Below are 24,862 nucleotides of genomic sequence, written 5' to 3'. Positions count from 1 at the left end.
TGTATGCATGTGATGTTGGGGATATGCAGATCAATAGGATTTCATTGCACGTGGCCTGTGGGATTTATTATCATCACTCATTTTAATGAGGTAGCAAGTGATAGGACAACAAGATCACTAAGAGTAATGTTCCACAGGGAGAGTGCAAAGACCGCCACCAGATGGTTCAGCTGGGAATGACTGGAATACCAAACAGGCTTTGCAAAGAGAATCCTTTTACTTGCAAGTTTAGGAAGCATAATTTCTGCCATGTTTACAGAAATAGACCTGAAACAGCCTATTAGAGGGCTTGAGCCAAAAAAAGAAAGCAAAACGGATGGTGTAGCACACTCCAGTCCACGCCACATGCACAGGAAACACATGATTTATAGACAGTGCGGGTGAACATAACTCTCTCACATGATTGCCACAGTGGACTAATATCTAAGAAAATAATGTTGTTTAGGGGTCTCTGTTGTGGGCATGCTAAATGTCTGCATCATAACATTTCACATTGCAGTGCTGAAGATATACAGTATCATGTGGGCCAGACTGATCCCTGGTTTAATTTCATAGCAAATTGTTGGCTCTTTGAAGCCTTCAGTTACCACATGGTGACACTGGAAATGGTCTATTTAATACCTGTTATATTGTCACTAGACCCACCAGTCCTTCAGCTGCCTCAAGCCCTCTGTGAGATTGGAGACGAACAAAGGGAATATGAATTAAGTCTGTAACTGAGCTGGCCCCTGGCATACTGAATTGTAAATTCAGCGGTGCTTTATGAGCCTTTCACACGATTCGGGTCTGATAATTCTTGGTCTTAATTACAATGGTAGCAGGCAGACCCAGGCTACAAAAAGATGTTGAACATAGGAAGCAGAGCCATCAGGAGGGTTCAAAAAAACTGAGATGAGTGGAGAATACCACTCTGTAGATTTGCAAAGGGAAAGTTGGAGTCAAGATGAATACCAAAAGATCAGAAAGAACTCCTGGAATCGCCAATGTCTTGAGCAGTATGTGTGAGAAGTCTGTGCAGACTTCTCAGTTCTGATTTTAAGCTATTTAACAAGCCCATTCCCTGCTGAACACTGGTACCTTAGGCCAAAACTGTCTCTCATGTCCAAGGCAAAATTTAGAGCTATTTGAAAACTGTAATAACGTGAAAGGGGTTTAAATCCAGACACAGTCACATTTTATTAAAGCAGACACAGTGCACGAACTGCAGGTTTGCAATGGCTAAATATTTAGAGCAGAGGCAGCAGTCATTTTATTTGCTTGAAACACACAACCGCAGTCTGCTGTGCCGATGCCAAACAGTCTTACAGAGCTAAGGAGTGGGAACACAGTGCAATATGAAAGATAATACAACTGAACTGTCACAAACTTAGAGACTCTATTGATAAAAAAAAAAGAAATAATACAAAGCCGTGCTAAAGATAAAAATAAGCAGCAGCTGCCTGACAGGGTGAGCTGTGCACTACTGAGAATAAATACAGACTTACGGTTAAGTCAGAAACGTGGCCAAGATGAACCTGATAAGACAACTATCATCTATACAGTTATTTTCAATTTGACCCGTCTCTGGAACCCCCACACAAATCAGCCAGCAAACCACTTAACCTGTAGCTCGGTTTAATTGAATTGTACTTTTAGGTACCATAGGATTTCAACTATCACCATGAGGAGCTATCGGCTTGCTTTAATCCTAGTTCAAGGACACTTAGGACAGCAAAATATTGCTATGAGTCACCAAGATTGAAAGCTTTTGCAAACCAAGCAAGAGCTCGGCCCAAAAGAAAAAAGGACCCCCCCCCCCCCAAAAAAAAAAAAAAAACTTCAAACAGATTGATGAAACATCATCAGAATGAGAGTTCCCCCTCAGCGTGCTCATCCTCGCTCTCACAGACATTCAAGGCACTCCAAAAGCTGCTGTCTGTGGAATTGACAAGCAGCGCCAGGTCGGGTGTTTGATCTCACTCGTAATCATTACGATGCTCTTAATTGATACAGGTTTGTCCCCTACTGCTGCAGGTCCAGGTGAAACATTTGATCCACGCTCCCTGAAGTAAACCTGTCCCTGGGAGGCGCTTCTGTCTACATGTCACCTCTGTCCCTGAGGCGAAAACAAACATCTAAGACTGCACAGTCAGAAGCAGAGGCTGTGGATATTTCGACAGGATTGTGTTTTTGCAGGTTGCCCATTTACTACTGCAGAAAATGTGTTGTATGCTACTGCCAAACATTTCCCAAAACATACACAGGGTTTAACAATCAATTTGATCAATGTGTTTTTCGTGCCTTCAGAGGAGCCACTGTTTACTGTTTAAAGTCAGATCAGAATGAACTTGCACATTTTTGGAAACTTGCCCCAGATAGTTATGGCATTTTTTTTGGACATTATTTATAAATTATTAAGTTAATAGTAGCATGGCGTGGTAAGACAGCCAAAGCTATGGATTGCTTAGAAGCATATTCCAGGTGGTGCATTCAAGTGCTGGAGGGAATTTTTGATTCAAGCCTGGAAGACAAGCATTTTGCAAACATTCTCCTGACATTCCTGTCAGTTCTTGAGTTGGTTCTACTTTTTGGCTGCTTATAAATAGAATAACTAAATAATAATTGCCCTCAGGGGACCGATAAAGTGCAACTTAGTATTTTTGGTTTTACACCATCTGGACAGTTTTTGATATCACTGAGGCTCAAGATGTCCTATCAAAGCAGCTCTTGTATCGCTGGAACACTGACAACCTCCCTCATTCACATACTGATATTTGCCGTGTGTGTGGACATACAGGCAAAGCTCGAATAATTACATAAAACATTTTTTGGATTGAATAATGTACCTAAACATTAATAATAATACAACTTACTCACTCTGGCTCCAAAAAACCAAGATGGCAATGCACGTAATGCCAAACTTGAGGCTTGAAAATGATAGTCCACAAACTAGTGGGTGATGTCATGGTAGTTCCGTTCACTACTTATTATACAGCCATGAGAGCAGTGAAAGCTATGAGCTGCAGAGCTGGATCTTACTCCTAAAAAAAAATCAACATAGAAAATTGCCGGTTTAATGTAATTTTAATTCACTTCACTTGATGAAAATATGAATTTGGTAGCTCGGTGCATTTAAACATTCCCTGTTAAGGAGCTGCCGTCTGAGCCAGTCTTGGTCGTTGGAGCTTCCCATCAGCACTTGAAAACATTTTAAAACAATCCAAGCCTTTCAAGTGCATTACCATGCAACCATTAACACAACCTTCACTAAGAATAATGATGACTAAACGTCCATTATGATGGATTACCCTTTTCAAGCTAGTCTCTGATGTTGATTTTCATACCATAGTGAAATGAACTGAAACCAGTAGCTGTCTGGGAGGTAGAAAAAATACATTCATCAATCTAAAAACATATGGGCGCAAGGCAAAGGGGGGTCAAAGGTCAAAGGCTGAAAAGTCAAGGAGGCTTGAATTCTGAGATGTATGGCGGGCTGTCATTGGATTTCTACAGCCTGCATTGTAACCTATGTGAGAAAACAGGCAAAAAACTTTAAATCTGCTATGGCAGCGCAGTGTGCGAGCCCTGTGGTTACGCCCTTTCATGTAAAACCATATGTGACTCATGACAAGTCGTTTGTCATGATGATGTTATAGTCTAAACCCTGCGCCATAAATGATTACGACCATTGTCATGTCTTATCAGTTCTGGCATTACATAGGCTTTACAGCACGATGGCTCAGGTTTAATATTATCATAGGTCATTCACTGCACTGTTTACATTGCTTTGAAGGATTTATGTATGTCCGGCCTACTCACTGTCCAGCACTCATGCAAAAGGGGCTTATGTCGGCCCCAGAAGTGGAAAGATTGGGGATGGAAACAGTTGAGTTGAGGGTAACACTCTTGCTCAGCTGGGACGGAGGAGGCAGACATTTAAAAGGGCTTACTGCTGTAGCTTTCTCTCTGGCTTTGATTGTCTTTGCTTTGATCTGGTTTGGGGCGGCCATGTTGTGCAGTGTTATCCTCCCATGATCTCTGCCATCTCTGAAAAGCAGCAGTGGAAAAGACACTGACTGGGTTTCTCTGTGTCTGCACTGCTTTGGCCAATATTTTCAACCCTCACAGTAAGCATGAATCACTTTATCTATGAGGAAAAACTGAAGAAAAACACTGAATGCTTGCAGCCCCCCACCCTCCAATCTCCTTCACCCCCCATACACGCATTGTTCTCTCTGTCAAGGAAGAAAATAATACAGTTCTTTGAAAAGGAGTATACAAGTATGACTCTGGAAAGGTGACCTGGACCTTTCTTGCCATACTTTGCACTTCCTCGTGCGTGCCCTGTTTTGTTAATGAATCAACCCTCCACTTAATCAAATGCAACATTACCTTCCCCTCAGCAACTAAAACAGTGCACTACAGAGAGGCTGTTCTGAGCACCAGCACTAAAGCACAACTTCAAAGGGATATTGTGCATCTATCCCAAATTAGCTGCCTGTGCAACTGTCTGAGCACTTTGAGACCATCCTCTGTTGGTAAGAATACATTATCTTGTGGTTGTGAAATTACAGGCATTTATGTTGTAGTGCACCACTGAGCCTGCCAAAGGACAAAAAACTTGGATATTCCCCGCATGAAGCCGTGAAGGAGACCTAGTACCGTGAGTACAGATTGAATAGAGACAAGCCCTCATGGTTTTCAGATCAACATTCCCAGACAGACGTTACTGTATATATATGATACCCCTCAATGCCCATAGCTCACCCAGCTTGGAGCTAACACAGGAAGAGGGCACCAAGCTGGAAATACAGGCATCAATACTTGATAGCTATATATATAAAAAAAAAAAGGAAGTGAGGATAAGGCGGGTTCTGCATACTTATGGCTCATGTTTCCTTCTTTTTTTTCCCTCCTGTCTCAGGTTTTGAACATCTTATTAAAGCCGATAAAACATTTAACTTCATGTAAGTTATAAAATCAGATTTTAGGCCTTTGCAACAGGTCATTTGAGCCTCTTGTCTAGGATCCAAAGTACATATTCAACAGAAATATATTCAGCGGGAGAGCTGTCATGTGTGTTGACACACACTTGGAAGACCTTCTGCAGTTTGCGCATGATTTGTATCACCTGCATATCATTAAACCATGCTAGCAGTGCGAGCTAAAACAAAGACAGGACCTACATCATACTGAAATATCTGATCGGTCTGCAGCTGAGGACAATACAATACAGTCCTCAGTGATGTTTTTTTTTTTTTTTTTTTTTTTTTAAGTCTTAATTACATAAACAAATGCATGATTAAAAGTTGTACTGAAGCTCTGCGCCAGCTGTTTGAGGCAGCCTGACACAGCTGTATACATGTGTCTTTGCACACTAAATCAAATGTCCCATTGTGCTCATCTGGAGTGAATTAGGCTGGGGGAGGGAGGGGGACCTAGAGGCTTTGATATACAGAGGAGGAAATGGGTAATGTCCTGGAACCACATGGAACATCCTAATAGGAGCTGGTGACTGATAAAAAGGAGATAACCAGATCATCTCTGACTGTCTGCAACTTATAACCTTTTCTTTCTTTCTTTAACAAGCTCACAACGTTGAAATAGTGCTGCTTTTTTACCACATTAAGACATAATTTGCTCTCATTTTTTTAATCAGCAAAGCTGTAATAAATCAGGCTTAGTTGCAAAAGCCTTCATACAAGCAGTGCCAACTCAACATGCTCGCCACACCCACAAAGAAAGACATAAAAAGACTGATTTTTGAGCAGAATGAATCGAATAATTGTACTCTCCGAGTCCCATTAATTTTAAAATGATAGAAGCGAGCTTGCCATTGCAATGTTGCTGGTTTGAATCCCAGCAAGAGGAAGGAAATTTAGGGATCCAGTGACAACCAGAAGCTGGAGAGCTGCAAATATCACACACCCCACTCCCTATAAATTCAGTTGATGTGCTGTGGAGGAAGGCACTCAAGCCCCAACCACTGGAGTGGAGTTGGTCGGTAGCCAACAGAGGAAATCTGTGGTAGTACTAGGCAGCTCCTGTGTGAATGTGTAGCAGGGTGTGTCTGAAATGCAGCCACTCTACCCAATATTTCAATTGCCTGGACAAATAAAGGCTTAAAATAGTGTTAAAGTTACAATATGTTTAACACGGGCCATTTTTGTAAACAAGTGAAGCTTGATGCTTGGTTACAGCAGTGAAATCAACATAATAATTATCATGTGTGTTGTTCAAACTAGATGAATGTATCCGGCTGAAATAATGCAGAGCAGTCTATAGTTACAGCTCTAAACAGACCAAATCTGAAAACAGGAATGATATGGCTTTTCATTCATTCATTTAAGGGCATAAATCATTCCCTTTGAAGCGCAGCCGAGCCTGTTTGCAACGAACATAAGAAAGCCAATATGGAGCGCAGCTGGTCAGCTGGGATGAACATGACATGCTGTTTCTTGGGAAGAAAATAGAAAGAAGGGAGAAATGAGGAGATAAAAGAGTGAAAACAGATGAGCGTCGTATTCAATAACCAAAATATCTCTTCACAGGCTAGCAAGGCATTTTCTGTGAAAAACAACATGAAGCACTGTACTTTATTTGATGAGTAAAAAACTTTTGGGCACTTATGGATACACAAAATGCTTCTTTATTTTAAGCATCAGACATACCGCAGCTCTTACAGGACACGCCGCACTATCACATGTCACAAAACGTGCAACCGAGTTACAAGGGAAAGCAGTGTTTGTAAAGCTAAAAATCACACAGCAGACAATCAGCAGACTTGCATCAGCCAAATGCAATATAATTAAGGATAAGTGACCACAATGAGCTTAAGTCAAGAACTTAAATCAAGACCCTGTGACTGCAGTCAAGGCAAACACGTCAGTGCACACAGAAATGACACAGGCTTTCCGCACAGATTATGTAACAGAGATCTGCTGCCCTCTTGTGCAGTAAAGTATAATTTCAACACAGCTTGATGCTTGGCAACCAGAGGAGAGCACAAAGTAATGTTACACAACAGCAGTTTATATGCTGTGGTGGGGGAAGTATTCAGATCCTGTACTGTGAAAGTACTCCATTACCTGCATTGAAAATGTTTCTTAAAGGAAGTATTGTCAGCAAAATGCACTTTAGGTATCAAAAGTAAAAGCACTCAAATGCAGAAAATTGCCCCCTGTGTTGTAGCATCAGATATCATATTACCAGATTATTGATGTATTCATGTGTAAACAGCATTTTACTATTGTAGCAGATAATTTGAACAATATTTTTTATTGTACATTTTAAATAATATTAGTATAATCTGTAAGAATGCATCTTATTTTTTTTATTTAAGATAATCATATGTTTTGTGTGTGAGATCGGACGCTGAATAGTTAAAGTTGTAAAATAAATGTAGTGGAGTCCAAAGTACATTCATTCCCTCTGACCTGCAGTGGATTAGAAGCATGAAGTTGGAAATGGAAAATACTCAAGTTAAATACAAGTACCTCAAATGTGTTCTTAAGTACTGTGCTTGAGTAAATGTAATGCGGTTATAGTCCACCACTGTTTATGTCGTTCTGTAAGTCCACGCGGTAAGAAAAGTGTCTTTCAAGAGCTTCATTAACTGGCATCTTGAATGTTGACCTATTCTGAATGGAAACGAGTGACTTACACACCATGTAAATCAGCCTGAACTTTGCTGAAATGTTCTGAAGATATTAATAGTATAAATGTTGATGACAAACTGAGAGGGAGTTGGAGAGTTTGGAATAAAAGAGTTCAAGATGTCGCACAAAACACTGTAGCGCTGAAAGGCTTTGTCACTTAGCCAATTAGTTGATCAACAGACAATATATCTGCACCTATTTTGATTATAAATTAATAATTCAAGTCATTTAAAAAAATACAAATTATTCTCTGGTTTCTCAAATATGAGGATTTTCTGCTTTTCTCTCTTTCATATCATTAAAATTTGCATATCCTCAGGTTTTTGCTTGTTGGTTGCACAAAACATCTGAAAGTGTCACCTTGAACTCAATAATAAGATAAATCAATCAGAAAAATAAAACCTAGCTGCAGGCCTATGAGGCGTATTTAACACTTGGCCTTGTCTCAAATATTTCATGGAGAGAACCCATAAATAAGCATATCTGAGGAGGAACAGAAGAGGCTTTTTCAGCCCACAGAGGAGATCAGGCGATGCAGTGAGCCAGCATTCAAACGGGAAACACCAATCATCCGACACCTTATCAAAATATGACAGCTGGCTGCGTGTCAGTGAAGGAGGGAACCTCCCATCCCACACAATGCTAATTAGACCCGTGATATCTGCAGAGGGCTGAGCAGTTCTGCCATCCCAGCCATAACTGCTGTAGTAACCTTCACTCTGCATTACCTGGTACATTACTCCTCAGCTTATCTCTGGTTATCCAAGCATTTCTACACTTGCAGTTTCATGACACTGGGCTGATGGGACATCTGACCGTTCGGGCTTGAAATAGTCAATGGTTGATCAGTAGAAGAATTCAGATTCTTTACTTAAGCTAAAGTAAAACTACAGTACAACAGTGTATAAATACCCTATTAAAATATCTGCATTCAAAATTGTACAAAAGAGTACATAAATGTTATCATCAAACTGTACATCAAAACAGAATGACCCCTTTCACAGTATCATTATTATATGTTACTCTTTATTTCAAAGTAGAATTTTACATACAATATTATTTTATATTACTAAATATTTGCTACTACTTATGTGATCACATGCAAATATTTTAATTTTGTAGTTATATAAAAATAATAATAATGGAATATTTATTAAAACCTGAGATAATGAAGAGCTTTACAAGGAAAAAAACAAACAAAACAGTTATATACATGAGAAAGTAAACCGTAAAAAGTTTGATCAATTCATACAGAGAAACACACATGTTACATATGTATATACACATGTAGCAAACTAAATAAGATTAAAAAAGCAGTTTAAAAGAGCATCCTGATAGGCACAGTTTTCTGTATACCGTGTGGTAGTTCGATGAATTTTACTTCAAAAGGAAATATATTCACATATTTTTAATCTTAAATGGAAACGTTGCCCCCTCTTGAATCAGGCCTTGGTTACATCTGAGTACTCTGTTGCTATAATCAGCCCATTGTGGCGTCTTTCCACAGCAGACACAGTTTAACCGACACTGTTATCCACCCTGTCCGATCTGCTATCAAGCAGAGAGAGAATATTTTACAATACCTTGTTTTGTTTTTTTTTCATATCCAGTGCTTTCACAGATTTTCTCAGTAAAGACTTCATAGGCCAACGGCTGCCTTCAACCTTAACTGGAAGTGTGCTCAGGTTCTCCCTTTGGGGCAGAGCATGAAATGGAAATATTCAAGCAAAGTACCAGCACCTCAGAATTGCACCTCATTACTACAGCTAACATCGAGCTGAAACAAAACCCGAAAAGTTGTACGGCTTTACCTGTGGGGCTCACTGTGGTTGCTACAGTGATTAGCTGAATGAATGCTGCAGGGCCCTATTATAACATCAGGCTGCAAATGTATGAACTATCTAATTTTGACTGGATGCAGTTAAATGTGGTCTCACTTTGAGAAAGTGAACGGGAGCTGAGACAGCTTTGAACAAATTACATATTTTATTTTTTATATTCTACTGGTAATGTATTTCACATATTACGTATTAATGCGATTGATTTGTCTCAGATGTGAATGTCTTTTTACATTGTGGTATTATTACTTTTACTTAAGTAGAGGATGTGAGTACTTCTTTTTTTTTGTGTGTGTTCTGTTCTTCTGAAGTGATTTCTAATTTTGGATTATAATAAAATTAAGTGATGCTATTCTCCACTGATTCTGGCCTAATTTTTGTCTTTGGGTAATTTTTAGGTTTTTTTTTTTATGAAGTTCCATCTAAATATTGTCAAGTCCTTCATGCTTCATGCTACATGTAACTGCATAAATTTGAATACTGTGACAGTGAGTCAAGGTGATCATATATGCAGTTAATAGAAAAGTGATTGTCAGGGATGAAAAGTTTTGTTGGATAGCTTAAAAACAAAATCTTTCCTAAACTGAAAATTAAAATGTTAGGTCATAATGGCAACTCTTTTAGTCCATGAGCCATAAAACTGCAGTAGTACCCATTAAGAGCTGGCTTAGCAGTGGTGGAAAGTAGCTGTTTACTCAAGTGCTGTACTTCACAGCAATTTTGAGATATTTCTACTTCACTTGAGTATTTTAAATTTACCCTTTTTTATACTTATATTCATCACAGTTCAGAAGCTTCTACTCTTGAATGCAAGACTTTTACTTATGCAGTATTATTGCAGTTTTATTTTAACATTCTTACATTATTACTTTTACTTCACTAATTGGAGAACTTGTGATTTGAAATTTTTGGGCTATTCAAATAAAATTGACTTGACGTCTTCCACCACTGTTTCTGGCCAAGTATTTCATTTTCTCTGGAGATTTATGTTACACGAAGTTCTTGTTAAATATACTCCGTTAAATCCTTCTTGCTTGTCGTGTTTAAGTGCATAAACTTTATGTAATGCACATAATCATGCAGCATATGTGCAGCTAATAAAAAGGTGTAACTATCATGGGGTGAACGTTTATAGGGCCACTTAAAAGCAACATGCCTCAGGCCTACTAAACACTGAAATGACTCAAAATCATAATGGCGACAAAATATTAGTCTTTACACCATAAAAACACACCTGAGGCTGCGTTTATACCAACTGCATTAGCGCCAAAGTGCAAATCAAACAAAGACGCCTGTCTAAGTTATATTTAGCCTCCGGTAAAGTCAGCAAACGTGTACTCAAATGTCATCCCATATCTGTGAATGCAATCGTGATGCCTCAAAAACGCGGAAGCCAAGTCAAGTTTGGTATCTTCACACAGACATCTCTGGCCAATCCGGATCCGAACCATGCCGTGAACGCAGCACAGGGCTGAGGGTTGGGGGGAGCAGCGAGTCCGAAACACAAGTGACCGCTAGCTTCATGTCTGCCACACAGGCATTAGTGAACTAGCGAGAGCGGAAATCTTTGACAGGAAAGAGGGAGAGACAGAGGGAGAGCGAGGGGTCCCGCTGGAAGGGATACTGGGCTTTATTTCCGTACGTTTGAACCGACTAAAAACATCGATTTGAGGTTCATCTATTTTAAGGAGCCCGGGAATATCAGCCGTAGGAAGGTTAGCTAGCCACCGCCATCTCTTCTCAGTCGGAGCGACCGCCGTGTCTTCCACACCATGGGCAACGCTGCCACCGCCAAGAAGGGCAACGAGCTAGAGAGCGGTGAGTCCGGACTGTTGTTTGCCCTCGGCGGTGTTTTATGTTGTATTTAGGCATTTGACACTTATCAAGCCTCCTGTATGTAGACAGCTAGTCTGTTATAACACTTAAACTGTCCTGAGTGGCAGCTACAGTAAAGCAGAGGAGGGCCGTCCGTTATCCCCCGCTCGGTTATCCCACCACCACTGCAAACACTCGCCCTTTAGTCATCGATAAATGACCGTGCAGGACATGTTAATGTGCTTTTTGCACGTAAAATGAGTAGAAGGCCTAGCTAAGTTTGCTAGTAGCAAGAAGACCCCGTGGATGTTGTGGTTTTCTTGGCTGCAAGGGGGTGGGGAAGGGGAGCAGTGACAGTATCAACAGCCTGTTAAATCCTGTTCCCGAGACGTGAAAGCAATGCTTATCGATAATTTCCCCCCGTATTGATCATTTCACACGTTTCGAGCCTGTTTTCATGCCAACTGGAGCACAAGAAGGATCGAGCGTGATGACCAGCTAGCCTGCTAACTTTAGCTGTGAGTGGGGGGATTAGCCTTCAGAAGGCCCCTGTCATTTCATTGCCTCTTGATGGTGGTAGCTGTTCAGGCCTGTACACACACACAGTTATCTGTGGCGTGCAGTCACCTCCCATCCAAAGCCTTAGATAGTAGCTAAAAGTCTTCAGGCTAGCATCACCTCATCCCCTCCTCCGTGGTGCCATCCTGGAATTGGGTGAATAACAATCATGATGAGGTTGTTCCTGCATGTTTAGCCGCAGCCTCAGCTAGCTGTATCAGACACAAACTTTGCACTGATGGACTTAGAATTGCAGCAATAAACCACAAACCCTTGAGTAATTGTTATAAATAGGCAGTAAATTTGACTTGGAGGCACTGTGGGACTGTTTCAGCCTCAGGCTTCGCTGCCACATTTTATTCTAGGCTACATAAACAAAGCTTTCCCTCTGCACAGCATTGTGACCAAATATGGTGAAGAAATGACAAATGCCCTCTTTCCATTCATAAAACTGGGAGCTACTACTGTCCTCCGAGCATATACACACACGCCCACACAAACACACTTGAATTGTGACCCTTGTGTTCATTTAGAGCCCCCCTCTCTAATCGCGCTGTGATAAAGGTCCACCATGGCTCACTTCTCACATTCAGCTCGTCATTGACTGGAGCAGCTTGTCATCAGACCTTCGTCAGAGGATAAGGGGTATTACAAGCTTTGAAAGGTTTGACGTAACTAGGCCTAGGCCAGTGTTACTTTGCACTCGTATGCTTTGATGTGTGCAGCTTGTCATAGTTGAGCACACCATGTGATTGATCATAAATGTTCGCCTATGGCTGCATGTAAACATCCAAGCTGTAGGTGTTTATTGTTTCCTGCAGAATTAATTGCATTTAATGGCCCAAAATTTGACTCTTCTGCCCTGAAATTGCCCGTTACTTTCGTGCATTTTTACCATCTTAAGCATGCAGAGAGTCGCATGTGTTCAGTTATGCACTTAGTTTGTTTAAAGTAGCGTAATTTTATGATGCAGTGAATATGTTGCTCTGAGATTTATGGACCTGTTGAGAGAGACCAGGCAGACACAGTGAGCAGTGCCAGCCAGAGATACTCAGACAGACAGAGATGATCAGATCAGCAATAGTTCCCATACTGCCAAGCATTTCTTTTAGTGTTACAATGATCCCTAGATCCTGCGGCGTGGCTAACTGTTAAACCTGTTTAAGCTGACACTGTGCCCTGAGCTGCAGATTTACCTGCAGTGTAGCAGCTCTGACAAGACGACCGGGTTACCTACAGTGCTGTATATAAACTAGAGTACCTGTGTTTACTGTATATAGCTGCTATTAACTGGAACAGTTGGAACAGCCCCAACGCAGTCACACTTGCCCAGCGAGATTAAACAGCTGCCATCAGGACACCTATTTTATTTCACTGTCCTCACGTATTGCATTTCACTCTGTAATGTAACAGGACGACCGACATAACTGAACCATGTCATGCTTGTCTGGATTTTGGTAACGCTGTCAAGAAGGGTTGGCTGGCTTTGGACCATTTGTTTGACGATTAGTCAGTTGTCAGAAAATTAATCAACAACTGCTGTTTTCTCGATTAATTGTTTAAGTCGTGTTTCATGTAAAAATAGCAAACCTTTGACTTCTCAAATGTAAATCAAGCTGAGAAATGAAGCCAATGTTGAAGTGTCAAAAACTGCAGTTCCTCCAATGGCCACTTGAGGCTGACTCCATGTTTACAGCCATATTTACAGTGTGGTACAAAAAACGGTTTTGGTCTCAGTAGCTAATTTGCCTGTTCATGACAAATGTACAGGCATGAATTTTTATATATAACTCACTCATCTGAATTTTATCAAGGCTTAAAGTTCTGCCTAATTAAGGGCGTGGCTGCTTTGAGTGACATCTAGCCGCTAGGTTTCAACAACCAGGCTTCACCTCCGAGTTTGGCGGAGTCAGGCACTGCCAAGATGGGGACGATCGGAGCCGCTGAGTTTCACAATGGCTCTTCAGAAAGCTATGGGCGACGTCACAGAGACTTTATACAATCTGTGATGTAAACATTTTCCTTGATGAACTGAGAATCTGAACCTAGGAAGTGACACTCGCTTGCAATCAATTGGTTATCAAAGTACTTACAGATTCTTCTTCTTTTTTTTGTCAACTACTAGTTGTTTCAGCTGTTTTTCTCAAAGCAGTCTTTGTAAAATCGGAGCTGTTCAGCTGCCAGACGAAGATGCAGGAAATGAGCCCTCATTATAAGTGTTACAAAAACCTAAATCTTTGCAGTAGACAGTACATTTTGTTCTCTAGCGTGGAGCGTTATCTTATCAATCTGTCCTAATATGCACGACTGAATTTCTGCTACACGGCAGTTTCGTCCACCTGTTCTTCGAACACCACAGCAGACACTCAGTCTATGTTTAAATTCCTCAGGTGAATGTCAACTCTGTTTTCATTCCTGTTGCTTTTATTCACTACATATGCTTCATGTTTGTTGATGTGATATACTTGTTGTTATGTACATGAACTCTATATTTCTCTCTGTCTTCTCTTCCGTATCATCACCATCCATGTGGGTGATTGTTCCTGCAAAACCTTGGTGATCAATAGAGACTTTTGGTATGCTCATTCCTCCAAAAGATGACCAGAATGGCAGAACGGCATTGGTCTCATTGTGACGACTTGCTACATGTGCTTGCCGTTATTGTGTGCTTTGATAATAAGTCCGTCTTTTCGTTATCCGCATTCTCTCAATCTGGATTTCCCATGCATTGGTTTGTTTTTGCTTTCCATTTTTATGCTGTGTTTTGATACTAGCCTTCCCCCAGACTTTGTTAAGTGATGCACAAGATGCTCAGGGAAACCTCTCCCGTAATTCTAAGTGTTGTGTGTCCCCCGTCCCCTTGGAATAATGCTGCTAAATAACAAACAGATATACTGAGTGTCTTGGCATGCATCACTTGTCCGCCTGTCTTGGATGTTGTTGTTTTGTGTTTGTGTGCTTTGTTCTTGAGAACAAAGTGTGTGATATTTTTAGCATCCCATTTAATTTCTATCCAGATGAGAGTTGACTTTGCCCGTATTCTTCTCCCGTTGATTTACAGTTGAATTTCCACTTCCTGCATTTTTTTCCTTTCCCCTTCCAGTACGATAGCGTTTGGTCTTTTTGCCAGTTTGTTCTAAAACCCCAATGTGTTTACGTCACCAGACGAGAACTGCAGGCTAACTGGGTCTGTCTTTGCCCCCTTTTTTTTTTAGTGAAAGAGTTTCTAGCCAAAGCCAAAGAAGATTTCTTACGGAAATGGGAATGCCCACCACAGGTAAGGATGAGGAAACTTGATGTTTTTGACACAACACGCTAAAGGTGACCAGGCTCTGACGGCCAGAGCCCCCTCAGCTCTGGAAGCGCCAGCCTGACTCAGTGACATCTTTTAAATCACTCCTCAAAACTTTATTTTTTTTAAAAAAAAAAGAGTCTTTTATTAATGGTACCACCGCTCTGTTTTAGTCCCAACATGTTTCATCTGTTTTATTATTATCAGTATTTTCATCAGTCATGTAAAGCACTTTGTAACTTTGCTTTGAAAAGTACCGTACACACAAAGTTTATTATTATTATTGTTGTCACAGAATAGGCTAACAGGTTGTTCTTTCCATAGAGCACAACGTGCCTAGATGACTTTGAGAGATTAAAGACCCTGGGTACCGGCTCATTTGGAAGAGTCATGCTGGTGAAACACAAAGGAACAGAGCAATACTTTGCCATGAAAATACTGGACAAGCAGAAGGTCAGTGGAACATTTTCAAATCAATGAATGCTGTTGACATGTGCGGCGAATTTTCACTTCACGCTAATACCTTCTTATCTGCCTAAAAATGACATTAAGCCTGTTGTCGTTGTTACCAGGGGACACAAGTAAAATAAATAAATAACTCAAAGCTGCCTTTCCTGCGCCTGTTATCTCTGCTGCAGAGTAAGTGAGATTTGCCCGACAAGGTCAGCTTATCTCTTTTTATCTGTCAGGTGGTGAAACTCAAGCAAATAGAACACACATTAAACGAGAAGAGGATATTACAGGCCGTGAGCTTCCCCTTTCTCGTCAGACTTGAGTATGCGTTCAAGGTACGTTGGGCTCGTTTTTAAGATTTTTTTTAAATTTAGTATCTGAAATTCCTTTTTAGTTTTGAGCCTGCTGTAAGCGTCTTCTTTCGCTTTTCGCAGGACAACTCCAATTTGTACATGGTGATGGAGTACGTTCCAGGAGGGGAGATGTTCTCACACCTAAGACGAATTGGAAGGTTCAGGTGAGTGTCACGCTGTCTGCTCATTTCGGCTGCTGTGTTTTAACACGCTGCTTTCAGCACCTTCTTTCCTCCTCTACAGTGAGCCACATGCACGGTTTTATGCCGCCCAGATAGTTCTGACATTTGAGTACCTCCATTCACTAGATCTCATATACAGAGATCTGAAACCTGAGAACCTTCTCATTGACCACCACGGCTACATTCAGGTGAGCTGCAGCCAAACAAATGAATATATAATGCTGCTCTGTCCTATAAGTCCACACTTTGACCATTCTACATATGCTCCTGGCCTCTAGGTGACAGACTTTGGGTTTGCCAAGCGGGTAAAAGGCAGGACCTGGACGTTGTGCGGGACACCGGAGTATCTGGCACCAGAAATCATTCTCAGCAAAGTATGGAGCTCCTGTTTTTTTGTTTTGGTTTTTTGGAGTAGATCATTGTTCCTCTGGTAGATGACTGAAACTGCAACTGATCCATATTTAATAATGTTTTCCAGTACAGCTACACAGGAGTTTTAAAGCAGAAATTATGCCAAGCGTCTTTATTGAAAGTCAGGCTTTTTTCTAGACTTGCTTCTTTGCCTGCTGAACCAGAATCCACTCTAAAAGAGGAAGAGATACCTCAGTAGACCATAAGTGCAATGGTGTCATTTTTAACAACCGGAAAGACTCACCCTACACTATGACTAACAGCTCTCTCCACTGGCAAGTAAACCTACAGCTGGATGAATACGAATATCCAGGAAGTCACTCGCCAAAGTAGACGAGTCAGGTTGAAGAAAGAGTAAAGAGAAATGTATGTCATAAATGTATAATATCATCAGAAGCAAGAGAAAATCTTAGTTGTAAATAAACTGGTCAAAGCCGAGCCTAATCTTTGAATTCTGCGAGCAGTAGAAGTTTTGTTTTTATGTCCTCTCAGTGGAGACTGTCTTGGGTCTTTGCAGGGCTATAACAAAGCTGTGGACTGGTGGGCCCTCGGAGTCCTCATCTATGAAATGGCAGCTGGCTACCCTCCATTCTTTGCAGATCAGCCCATTCAGATCTATGAGAAGATCGTGTCTGGGAAGGTAAGCAGGTGTTTGTTTGCATGATGAAGATAATTCGCTGTACGCGTGCATGTACAAACCTCATATTTCATCTGTTCCTCCTCTTTCTAGGTGCGATTCCCCTCCCACTTCAGCTCCGACTTGAAGGATCTGTTGAGAAACCTGCTGCAGGTGGATCTGACAAAACGCTACGGCAACCTGAAGAACGGCGTCAACGACATCAAGGGCCACAAATGGTTCGCCACAACAGACTGGATCGCCATCTACGAGCGAAAGGCAAGACACCAGTGCACGTTTTGTCATGACTCCAAACACTGTTACCCCTATAAAAACAAGTTAATTAGATATTGATTTGTTGATATTGATTCTTCCCTAGTAGATAAGTTCCCGGTTAGGATGCCCCAGCAGTATTATTTTCTATTATTTGTTTATAGAAAGTTATCTGAGGACTGTTCGTCGGTTATGCTTTATGGTCCCGTGTGATGGTCGTCATTTGCAGCTCTATGTTTTGCTTGAACGTTAACAGTGATTTCACAACTGGTGTGTCATAGATTTTTTTTATTCTTTCCACTTGGAAATCACCCAGCTCCACTGCTGGGTGTGAGCTGTGATAATGGAGTTCTTCGATTAATCGAAGCAGATATTTAGCCCGGGCTTGATCTCATTGATCTGTTTAGCCTTATTATTATACAGTCCCGCTGTGTTTTCTTTTTAAAGCTGTGGCGGCGGAAGCTTTTTCCTTATCAAGGGCCGTTTCAATTTTTATGACATCCTTTGTGAGCCATTCTAAATTATTGAGCGCATATATCACACTTACCTCTAATGCGATGGCTGGAACGGCTTCTCTTTGGCGAGGCGTCTGATGTCAGATGGTAGTGATGATGATGATGATGATGATGATGATGCTACTCGCAGCTGTTTTTCCAGGTCACTCTTTTTCCAGGTCTTTGCAAGAGTCAGTTTTGAGAAGAGCTGCTCACAGTAGTAGGGCTGTACCAGTATCCGTTGTCATATTGTAGTTTACCCCCTCAAAAAAGAGAGAATCTTTGTATTTTTGTATGACTCACACAAGTTTGACGGCGGGATCATCTGTGTTTCTTCGCCCCAAACAACCAGAAAACTGCACATTGCCGTAAGCTAGCGTGCAACTGCAGGCACCAAGAGTGTGTGTGCCTGTGTGTGTTTTCAGTTCAGCCTCTTACTGAACTCAGCACTCACCACACTCCCTTTCGTTCAGGCTCTTTTCTTTTCCCCTTCTTCTCACTGTAAGTCCATGAAGCAAAGCACATTTCCCCTCCAGTAAGCAGTAAATCAACAAAGAGAGACTAATTACAGCACAGGTCGGCACCTCCGCGGCTCGCTGTTCCAGACAGGTTGAAGTGAAGATTAATCCACTTTTTAATCCCAAAAGTTTAAAAAAGGAAACTGTGAAGCTTCAAAGCTTTCCAGCCTTAAGTCGCAGGTTGTCCCAGACAGAGATGCAAACTTCAGTGAGTGTCTCTGCAGAATGGGGAAAATCCTCGCGACAAACATTTTTTTAGAACTTGAGCAGAGGGAGGTTGTTGTACTGAGCTTTGAGCTCGTCGATGCTTTGCAGTTCAACGATTTCACTTTGTAGGCTGTCATGCACATCTGCTGGTTCCACATTAAATGGCATAGCAAACATGCTGAGGTCCTTTTCATGTCCTGAAACCTCGCAACAATGGCCCGAAGGAGTTTCACACTCAGCAGCATATTCAGATGTCACAGCAGGCTTTTGTTCTTGCAAAGTGGGAGCATGCACAGTGTTTCCTGTTTCCAGCTGCACTTGCCACAGCTTTAATTCATTGCTTCAGATGATTTCACATTTGAAAGCAGAGAGCTGAGAAGCTGCTGGAGCTGGAGGTGAGAGGTGCTTGGTAATGTCCACCACGAAGGCTTGAATACTGCTGTTAGGCTGTCGTGTTGTTGAAGTCGGCTATTTTAGACCCATTTCCACTCACATTTTCTTCTGTCTTTACCTTGTTTTTGTATTTATGATTGTCTTTATGATTATATGAGACTATATTTCGATAATACTTTACCAACTACAAATATGGCAGAAGATGATAATGTCTATCCTTATGGCACATTTCAAACAATTCATTGTCTTGAACGTTGCAGAGGACCTCAGGTGTGCTCAGGTGTGCTCAGGTGGCTCGTCCTGCACACAAACACATCCCTGTATGTTTTTGAATCCTGGCTAAAGCCGCATCTTTCTGTATCTTTCCACCTTCATTTTCTTTTCTCTGACAGCCAGACACACGACATGTTTAGTAAATACACAGCCGAGGGAGGTGGACTGACAACTTTGAAGGAGTAGCACACCAAAGACCCGTGTTTGTGTCATGTCGAGATTTAGCCTCAAAAGATGCGAACATTACTCTGCACCGGGTGCTGTCTTGAAAACATGGAAACTGTGATGCACACAGAAATGACACTGACATTTATTGACAATAGACTGAGTTTAACCTGAGAACAAAGGCTCGGCAGCTTGAATACTCAGGAAATGGTGTATAATCACATTTCAGCAAGGCTCATAAGCTGTTTCATATCAATCACAGGTTTTTAATCAGTTAAATGTCAAACAATCACAGCATATAACAAGGAGAAGGAGTAAGTGAATGTAGAAGTGTGTTATTAGGGATTATCTGCAAAAGGTTCAGCTTCACAGTGTGGTTACACCACTGGCAATAATCTCTTTGTGTTGGTCCATCTCAAACATCTAAGTGTGAAAAACCTCAGCCAGCAAAGGTGCTTCTTCAATCCAAGGTTAACAAGCATTTGCAAAGCAAAATCCATGACATTAGGTAGGTTTTAATGCCGGGCTGCGTTGAAAAGCTGTCAGACAGAGGGGGAACACGTGATAATTGTTAAAATGGGGATTGAAGCACACACTTTCGAGTAGCTTCTCCTCAAACGAATTCATAGTGTTACACTTTAATACACACAAAAAGCGATGAAGGTCATTGTGCGAATGAAAAGAAAAGCTTGAGAGAGAAGTTCAGATCCTGCATACTGTGTTACCTGGCGAAGTGCCTCGAGGAGCGAGCCTGAGCCTCAGTCTTTACATATTTTGTTGGATCCAGCTCCCCATTTCCACCGTCAGTGTGGAGGCAGACCCTCACACCACACCGACCATCTGACAAGCACTCCCTTTAAAGCACATGGACCCCCTTAAGCTGTCAGAACTCAGTGTATTTTATCATCATTTGTTCTTGCCAGTGTCTCGATGCCTTTTGACAGGGTAAGGTAAGTTGCTGAAAGTCCTTCCTCAGAGGAATAATACAGAAGAGATTTCTCTTTCCCTTCTCTGTCAGTGGTGTTCTTGTGATTGGCAGTGTAGACATAAATATGAGCATTAAAACATGTGTTGCTCCCGTTCCTGCAGGTGGAAGCCCCGTTCATACCAAAGTGCAGAGGCCCGGGGGACACCAGCAACTTCGACGACTACGAGGAGGAAGAAATCCGCGTTTCTGTAACGGAAAAGTGCGCAAAGGAGTTCGCAGAGTTTTAGGATGCGCGAACATGGATAAATCAGGGAAATAAGGGGATCTTTGCACTCTTCTAAAGACTTGGGATGGAGCAGAGACCATCGTTTTTCAGATCTACTACATAGTCCCTTCATTCCGTCAGGCTGAATGAGGTCGCCATGATCCTTGGGTGCCGATAACCTCTCACTGTCACGTACACCTGCGTATTAAAGCAGACACACCACTTTTTCTTTTTTTTTTTTTGTACCTACCCACCGTTTTATTTTGTTTGTTTGTTTGTTTTTTTACTTTGAAGCAGTTAGTCTTGGATGTTGTTTCAATTTATGAGGAAAAACTGAGACAATGGCCAGTAATAGTCCACACACATTGTAACTGACTTGTTTATGGCAGTTTGACACGCAGCTCTGTGGGTTGTAGACTGCTCCCCCTGGTCGTCAGCGGTGTGTATTTAACGGTCTGTTACACGTTCACTTCACATTGGCTATTGTAAAATTCTGGCCAGCTTTCAGAGGTGGCATTCGTCCTATGTGCATATCTGTCAGTTTTGTAAGACATCTCAACGCGCTGAGTGTTGAAAGCATGACCAAATAGAAGACAATGGGTGACACAAGAAGAGAGGTCCTCTCCTTTCTTTGCTTTTTGCCCAGAGAGCCAAGTCCTTGGACCCCCCACGGTAACATCCGTTCACTGTCTTCTTGGTATTCTGACCCAGGCACAGCAAGCCATCGCAGAAAATGACAAACCTTGTTACGTTAGTAAAATGCAAATGGATTTGTTTGTTTGATTGATCCTTTCGGATCTGTCAGTTACATGTAAAGTTTGTCATTGGGTATCTTACTATTTTTTGTCGCTGTGTCAGACATTATAATCATATTGTCCCTAGAGTTCAGGTCTGCTTAGAAAGACCCTTTCTTCTGAGTGTGGAACAATGCGACTTCAGTCAATGGAGAAGAGTGAGGTGAAATCCTTTTGAGGACTTTTATTGAGTGTAACGTAAACTTGAGAAGGTTGGTGTGAATAGTGTTGTGGCTTTGTGCCTCAACATTGTTAGTGAGGCCTTTAAAAATAAATATTTGTAATGTATTAAATTGAAGATGTTTTAAAATCTTAAGAAACAGGAAAGCAAAACTGCATCGTTACCATAGTCGCCCTGTTGCCGCCCCAAACCGATGTCTTTGATTCGTTCTCATCAAAGAATGTAGTTTTGCAACTTATAGGTATGCATATTTGAAAGCTTTGATTTCAAGGTACAGTTTTCCTCACAGTACACTGGTTAAAATAAAGACTGCTCCTTTGTATCACATGTAACCCTCTTATTGTTAAACTCATGACATCATACGTATATTCATTGTTTCATATATGTTTTTATTTATACACATTAGAGATGCTAATAAATTTTATTTTTAAAAGTGTTGAAGTTGTGTAACTGTCCATGCATCGTGAGACTCGACTGTCGTGCAGCTCTGGTCTGTTCACAGGTCTGAGTGTAAGCACAAAGAAGTCCAGAGTAGCTGAGAAATGTTGGATCAATGACAAGTGTACAGCAGTCCTCGAAAAAACACTTACGAATCAGCAAATGAGAGCAAATGCCAATTTTTCACTTTCAGCACTGTGAATAGGGTCATATCACAGTTCATAGTTCTGTAGTTTGGTGTAAACGGATGAAGAAGGAAAATCCACAGTTGCTAAAATGTGCCATTTGGGATATGTCCATATACTTGGGAACCCTTCAGGGACACACACATGAAACACTTATGAACTAACTTTTTAAATCATGTATATATAACAAACAAACCCAGTGTATAGTAAAGTAAGTCAGTACAGTTTTTTTCATAGTTGCCAATTTAATTTATTGCAGAACAGAAGAAATGTACATTCATGCAGACGCAGAGTATTAAATGTGAGTGACTAATAAGTAAACAATAATAAAAAGAGGATTATTAACAGTGATAAGGTAAAAGAACAGTTTAAGGACCAAGTAAAATTTAAAAGATGAAGAGTCCTCTGACCATGCAGTTCTTTCTTTCTTTCTTTCTTTCTTTCTTTTTTTTAATAAATTCTTATTTAAAAATTAAGATTTTATTTCAACGAATGAGGAAGGCTTGTCCTTAAACTTTATTCCCCCATTTAATGTAGAGAAAAATGTCTTAAACACATATTTTACTTATACTGAAGGATAACGATAATAGTTACAACGATGCCAAAACTGGCGATTTTGGGCTTTCTTGCTTGCCGTAGTCCCTCCAGAAGTGGGTGTATGGGTAACGTAGTACAGCGACGAACACGTGGGTCATTGCGTTATAGTTTGCGGAAACATGGCGGGCTTAGAGCTGCTGTCTGATCAGGGATACCGTTTAGATGGAAGAAAAGCCACCGAGCTGCGGAAGGTCCAGGCCCGGATGGGTGTGTTCGCTCAGGCCGACGGTTCCGCGTATTTAGAGCAGGGAAACACGAAGGCTCTGGCTGTGGTTTACGGCCCACATGAGGTAAGTAGCATGGAGGGAGGCAGGTGGGTTAGACAACCGTGAGACTGGTACGCACTCCAGAGGAAATGTCAATCACAGTAATGTCAGGATGTTTTTTTGTGTTTAGCTGTCCAGTGCGTGTTTTGAACGTTCACATAATGCGGAAACACAGAAGGAAATTTCAAATTAAAGGTCAATCAATCAGGATGAAAACATCATCCAGTCTAAGTGTTTTGCACAGTGAGAAATACTGGATTGAGGTTTCTAGATCAATCATTACTTTGATAATCAAAAATAGAAATAAAGTACAGATCAGTTACGTATTTCTTTAATCTGTAAGATAAGAAATGATACCCATCATAAGTCACCAGAGCCCAAATTATTTCTGTCCAGCTGCTGTCAGACTTTACAGTCAACACAGTTTCCAGTGGACCGCACACACAAACTGGCAGTATTTAGTATGAGCAATAATGTGAATTCCACAACTGTCTCTTTCACTTATTATATGCATTTATTATTATATTGTACTGATCCGTCTTACTCCATCCTCTGTGCTGCTGTAGCACTGCACATTTCCCTGCAGTGTATTGGACAGCGTTAGATTTCCCAGGTGTGCCTAAAAATCAAAGTTTTCTCAGGAGTGTTCTGTAGGAAGAGCAAATGAGATCTTAATTGATTCGTAAAGGACTGACGCGAGGACGTGTTTTGTCACCTGCAGATGCGAGGTTCTCGCAGCCGGACTCGCCACGATCGAGCTGTCATCAACTGTCAGTACAGCATGGCCACGTTCAGCACAGCAGAGAGGAAGAGGAGACCACACGGGGACCGCAAGTCTACAGAGATGAGCCTCCACCTGAAGCAGACGTTTGAAGCTGCTGTGATGACCCAGCTCTACCCACGCTCTCAAATAGACATCTTTGTCAAGGTTAATGTGGAACAGTGAGAGGGGGAGTTGAAGTCTTGGGGTCATCCTTGGGGAAAAATGCTAATATTAGGATTTTATTTTATTTTTTTATTGTGCTGATATGCATGCAAACTTTTCTTTCCGAACAGATTCTGCAGTCAGATGGAGGAAACTACAGCGTGTGTGTAAATGCTGCCACTCTGGCGGTGATTGACGCTGGCATCCCCATGCGGGACTACGTGTGCGCCTGCACGGTCGGGTTTGTGGATGAGACACCTCTCGCTGACCTTTGCTATGCGGAGGAGAGTGGGGGAGTGAGCTCTCTGGCCTTAGCGCTGCTGCCCCGAGGCGGACAGATCGCTCTGCTGCAGATGGACGCCAGACTACATCAGGACCACTTAGAAGCTCTGATTGAAGCTGCCATGACAGCCTGTAAAGGTGTGAGCAAGGTGCTGGATGAGGTGGTGCGACAACATCTCAAAGAGGTTACTGTGCTCTCCGGAGAATGATGCAGAGAGGACAGGTGAACATCTAGACTGTGGTTTAAGTGGCAGACTGGAAGGTGTTTTTGGACTTAATGGGAGATGGAAGAATGAGTGATTGTTTTTTTTTTATATATAGTCATGACAATTACATTTTGTACAGTAAACTAATGGTCAAGTGAACAATAAATATGTTAACCCAGCATCATTTGTGCTTTGCATGGTCATTTTTGAGTGGTTGCGTTAGTTATTTAAGTATTTAAAGGTGCAATCCTGAATCTTAATGCCAACATAATGGTAGCCATGAAAATAATAAAAAAAAAGATAAAAAAAAAAAAAAC

At 41.4% G+C, this 24,862-nt stretch overlaps 2 protein-coding genes across 3 annotated transcripts; both read left to right on the top strand.

Annotated features, from left to right (window-relative positions):
• Positions 1-10,904: 10,904 nt before the first annotated feature.
• On the top strand, positions 10,905-22,082 carry prkacbb (protein kinase, cAMP-dependent, catalytic, beta b). 2 transcript variants are annotated; one of them, XM_076744818.1, is made up of 10 exons: positions 10,905-11,293; positions 15,064-15,125; positions 15,465-15,593; positions 15,830-15,928; positions 16,028-16,110; positions 16,190-16,316; positions 16,407-16,502; positions 17,057-17,179; positions 17,270-17,434; positions 20,568-22,082. In XM_076744818.1, exons 1-10 carry the CDS (start codon positions 11,248-11,250, stop codon positions 20,691-20,693), a joined length of 1,056 nt encoding a protein of 351 aa, XP_076600933.1. In that variant the 5' UTR covers positions 10,905-11,247; the 3' UTR covers positions 20,694-22,082. The 2 variants fall into 2 exon arrangements, with proteins under 2 accessions (XP_076600933.1, XP_076600934.1); XM_076744819.1 differs by lacking the exon at positions 10,905-11,293 and adding an exon at positions 14,404-14,424.
• Positions 22,083-22,968: 886 nt separating this feature from the next.
• exosc4 (exosome component 4) lies at positions 22,969-24,724 on the top strand. The gene is made up of 3 exons (XM_076745512.1): positions 22,969-23,156; positions 23,854-24,060; positions 24,189-24,724. Exons 1-3 carry the CDS (start codon positions 22,986-22,988, stop codon positions 24,546-24,548), a joined length of 738 nt encoding a protein of 245 aa, XP_076601627.1. The 5' UTR covers positions 22,969-22,985; the 3' UTR covers positions 24,549-24,724.
• The last annotated feature ends 138 nt before the right edge of the window (positions 24,725-24,862 follow it).

This window comes from Chaetodon auriga, chromosome 12, assembly GCF_051107435.1.
Source record: "Chaetodon auriga isolate fChaAug3 chromosome 12, fChaAug3.hap1, whole genome shotgun sequence".
Classification (NCBI taxonomy): domain Eukaryota; kingdom Metazoa; phylum Chordata; class Actinopteri; order Chaetodontiformes; family Chaetodontidae; genus Chaetodon; species Chaetodon auriga.
Note: the sequence above shows the minus strand (reverse complement) of the source record. Positions and strands in the feature narration are given on the sequence as shown.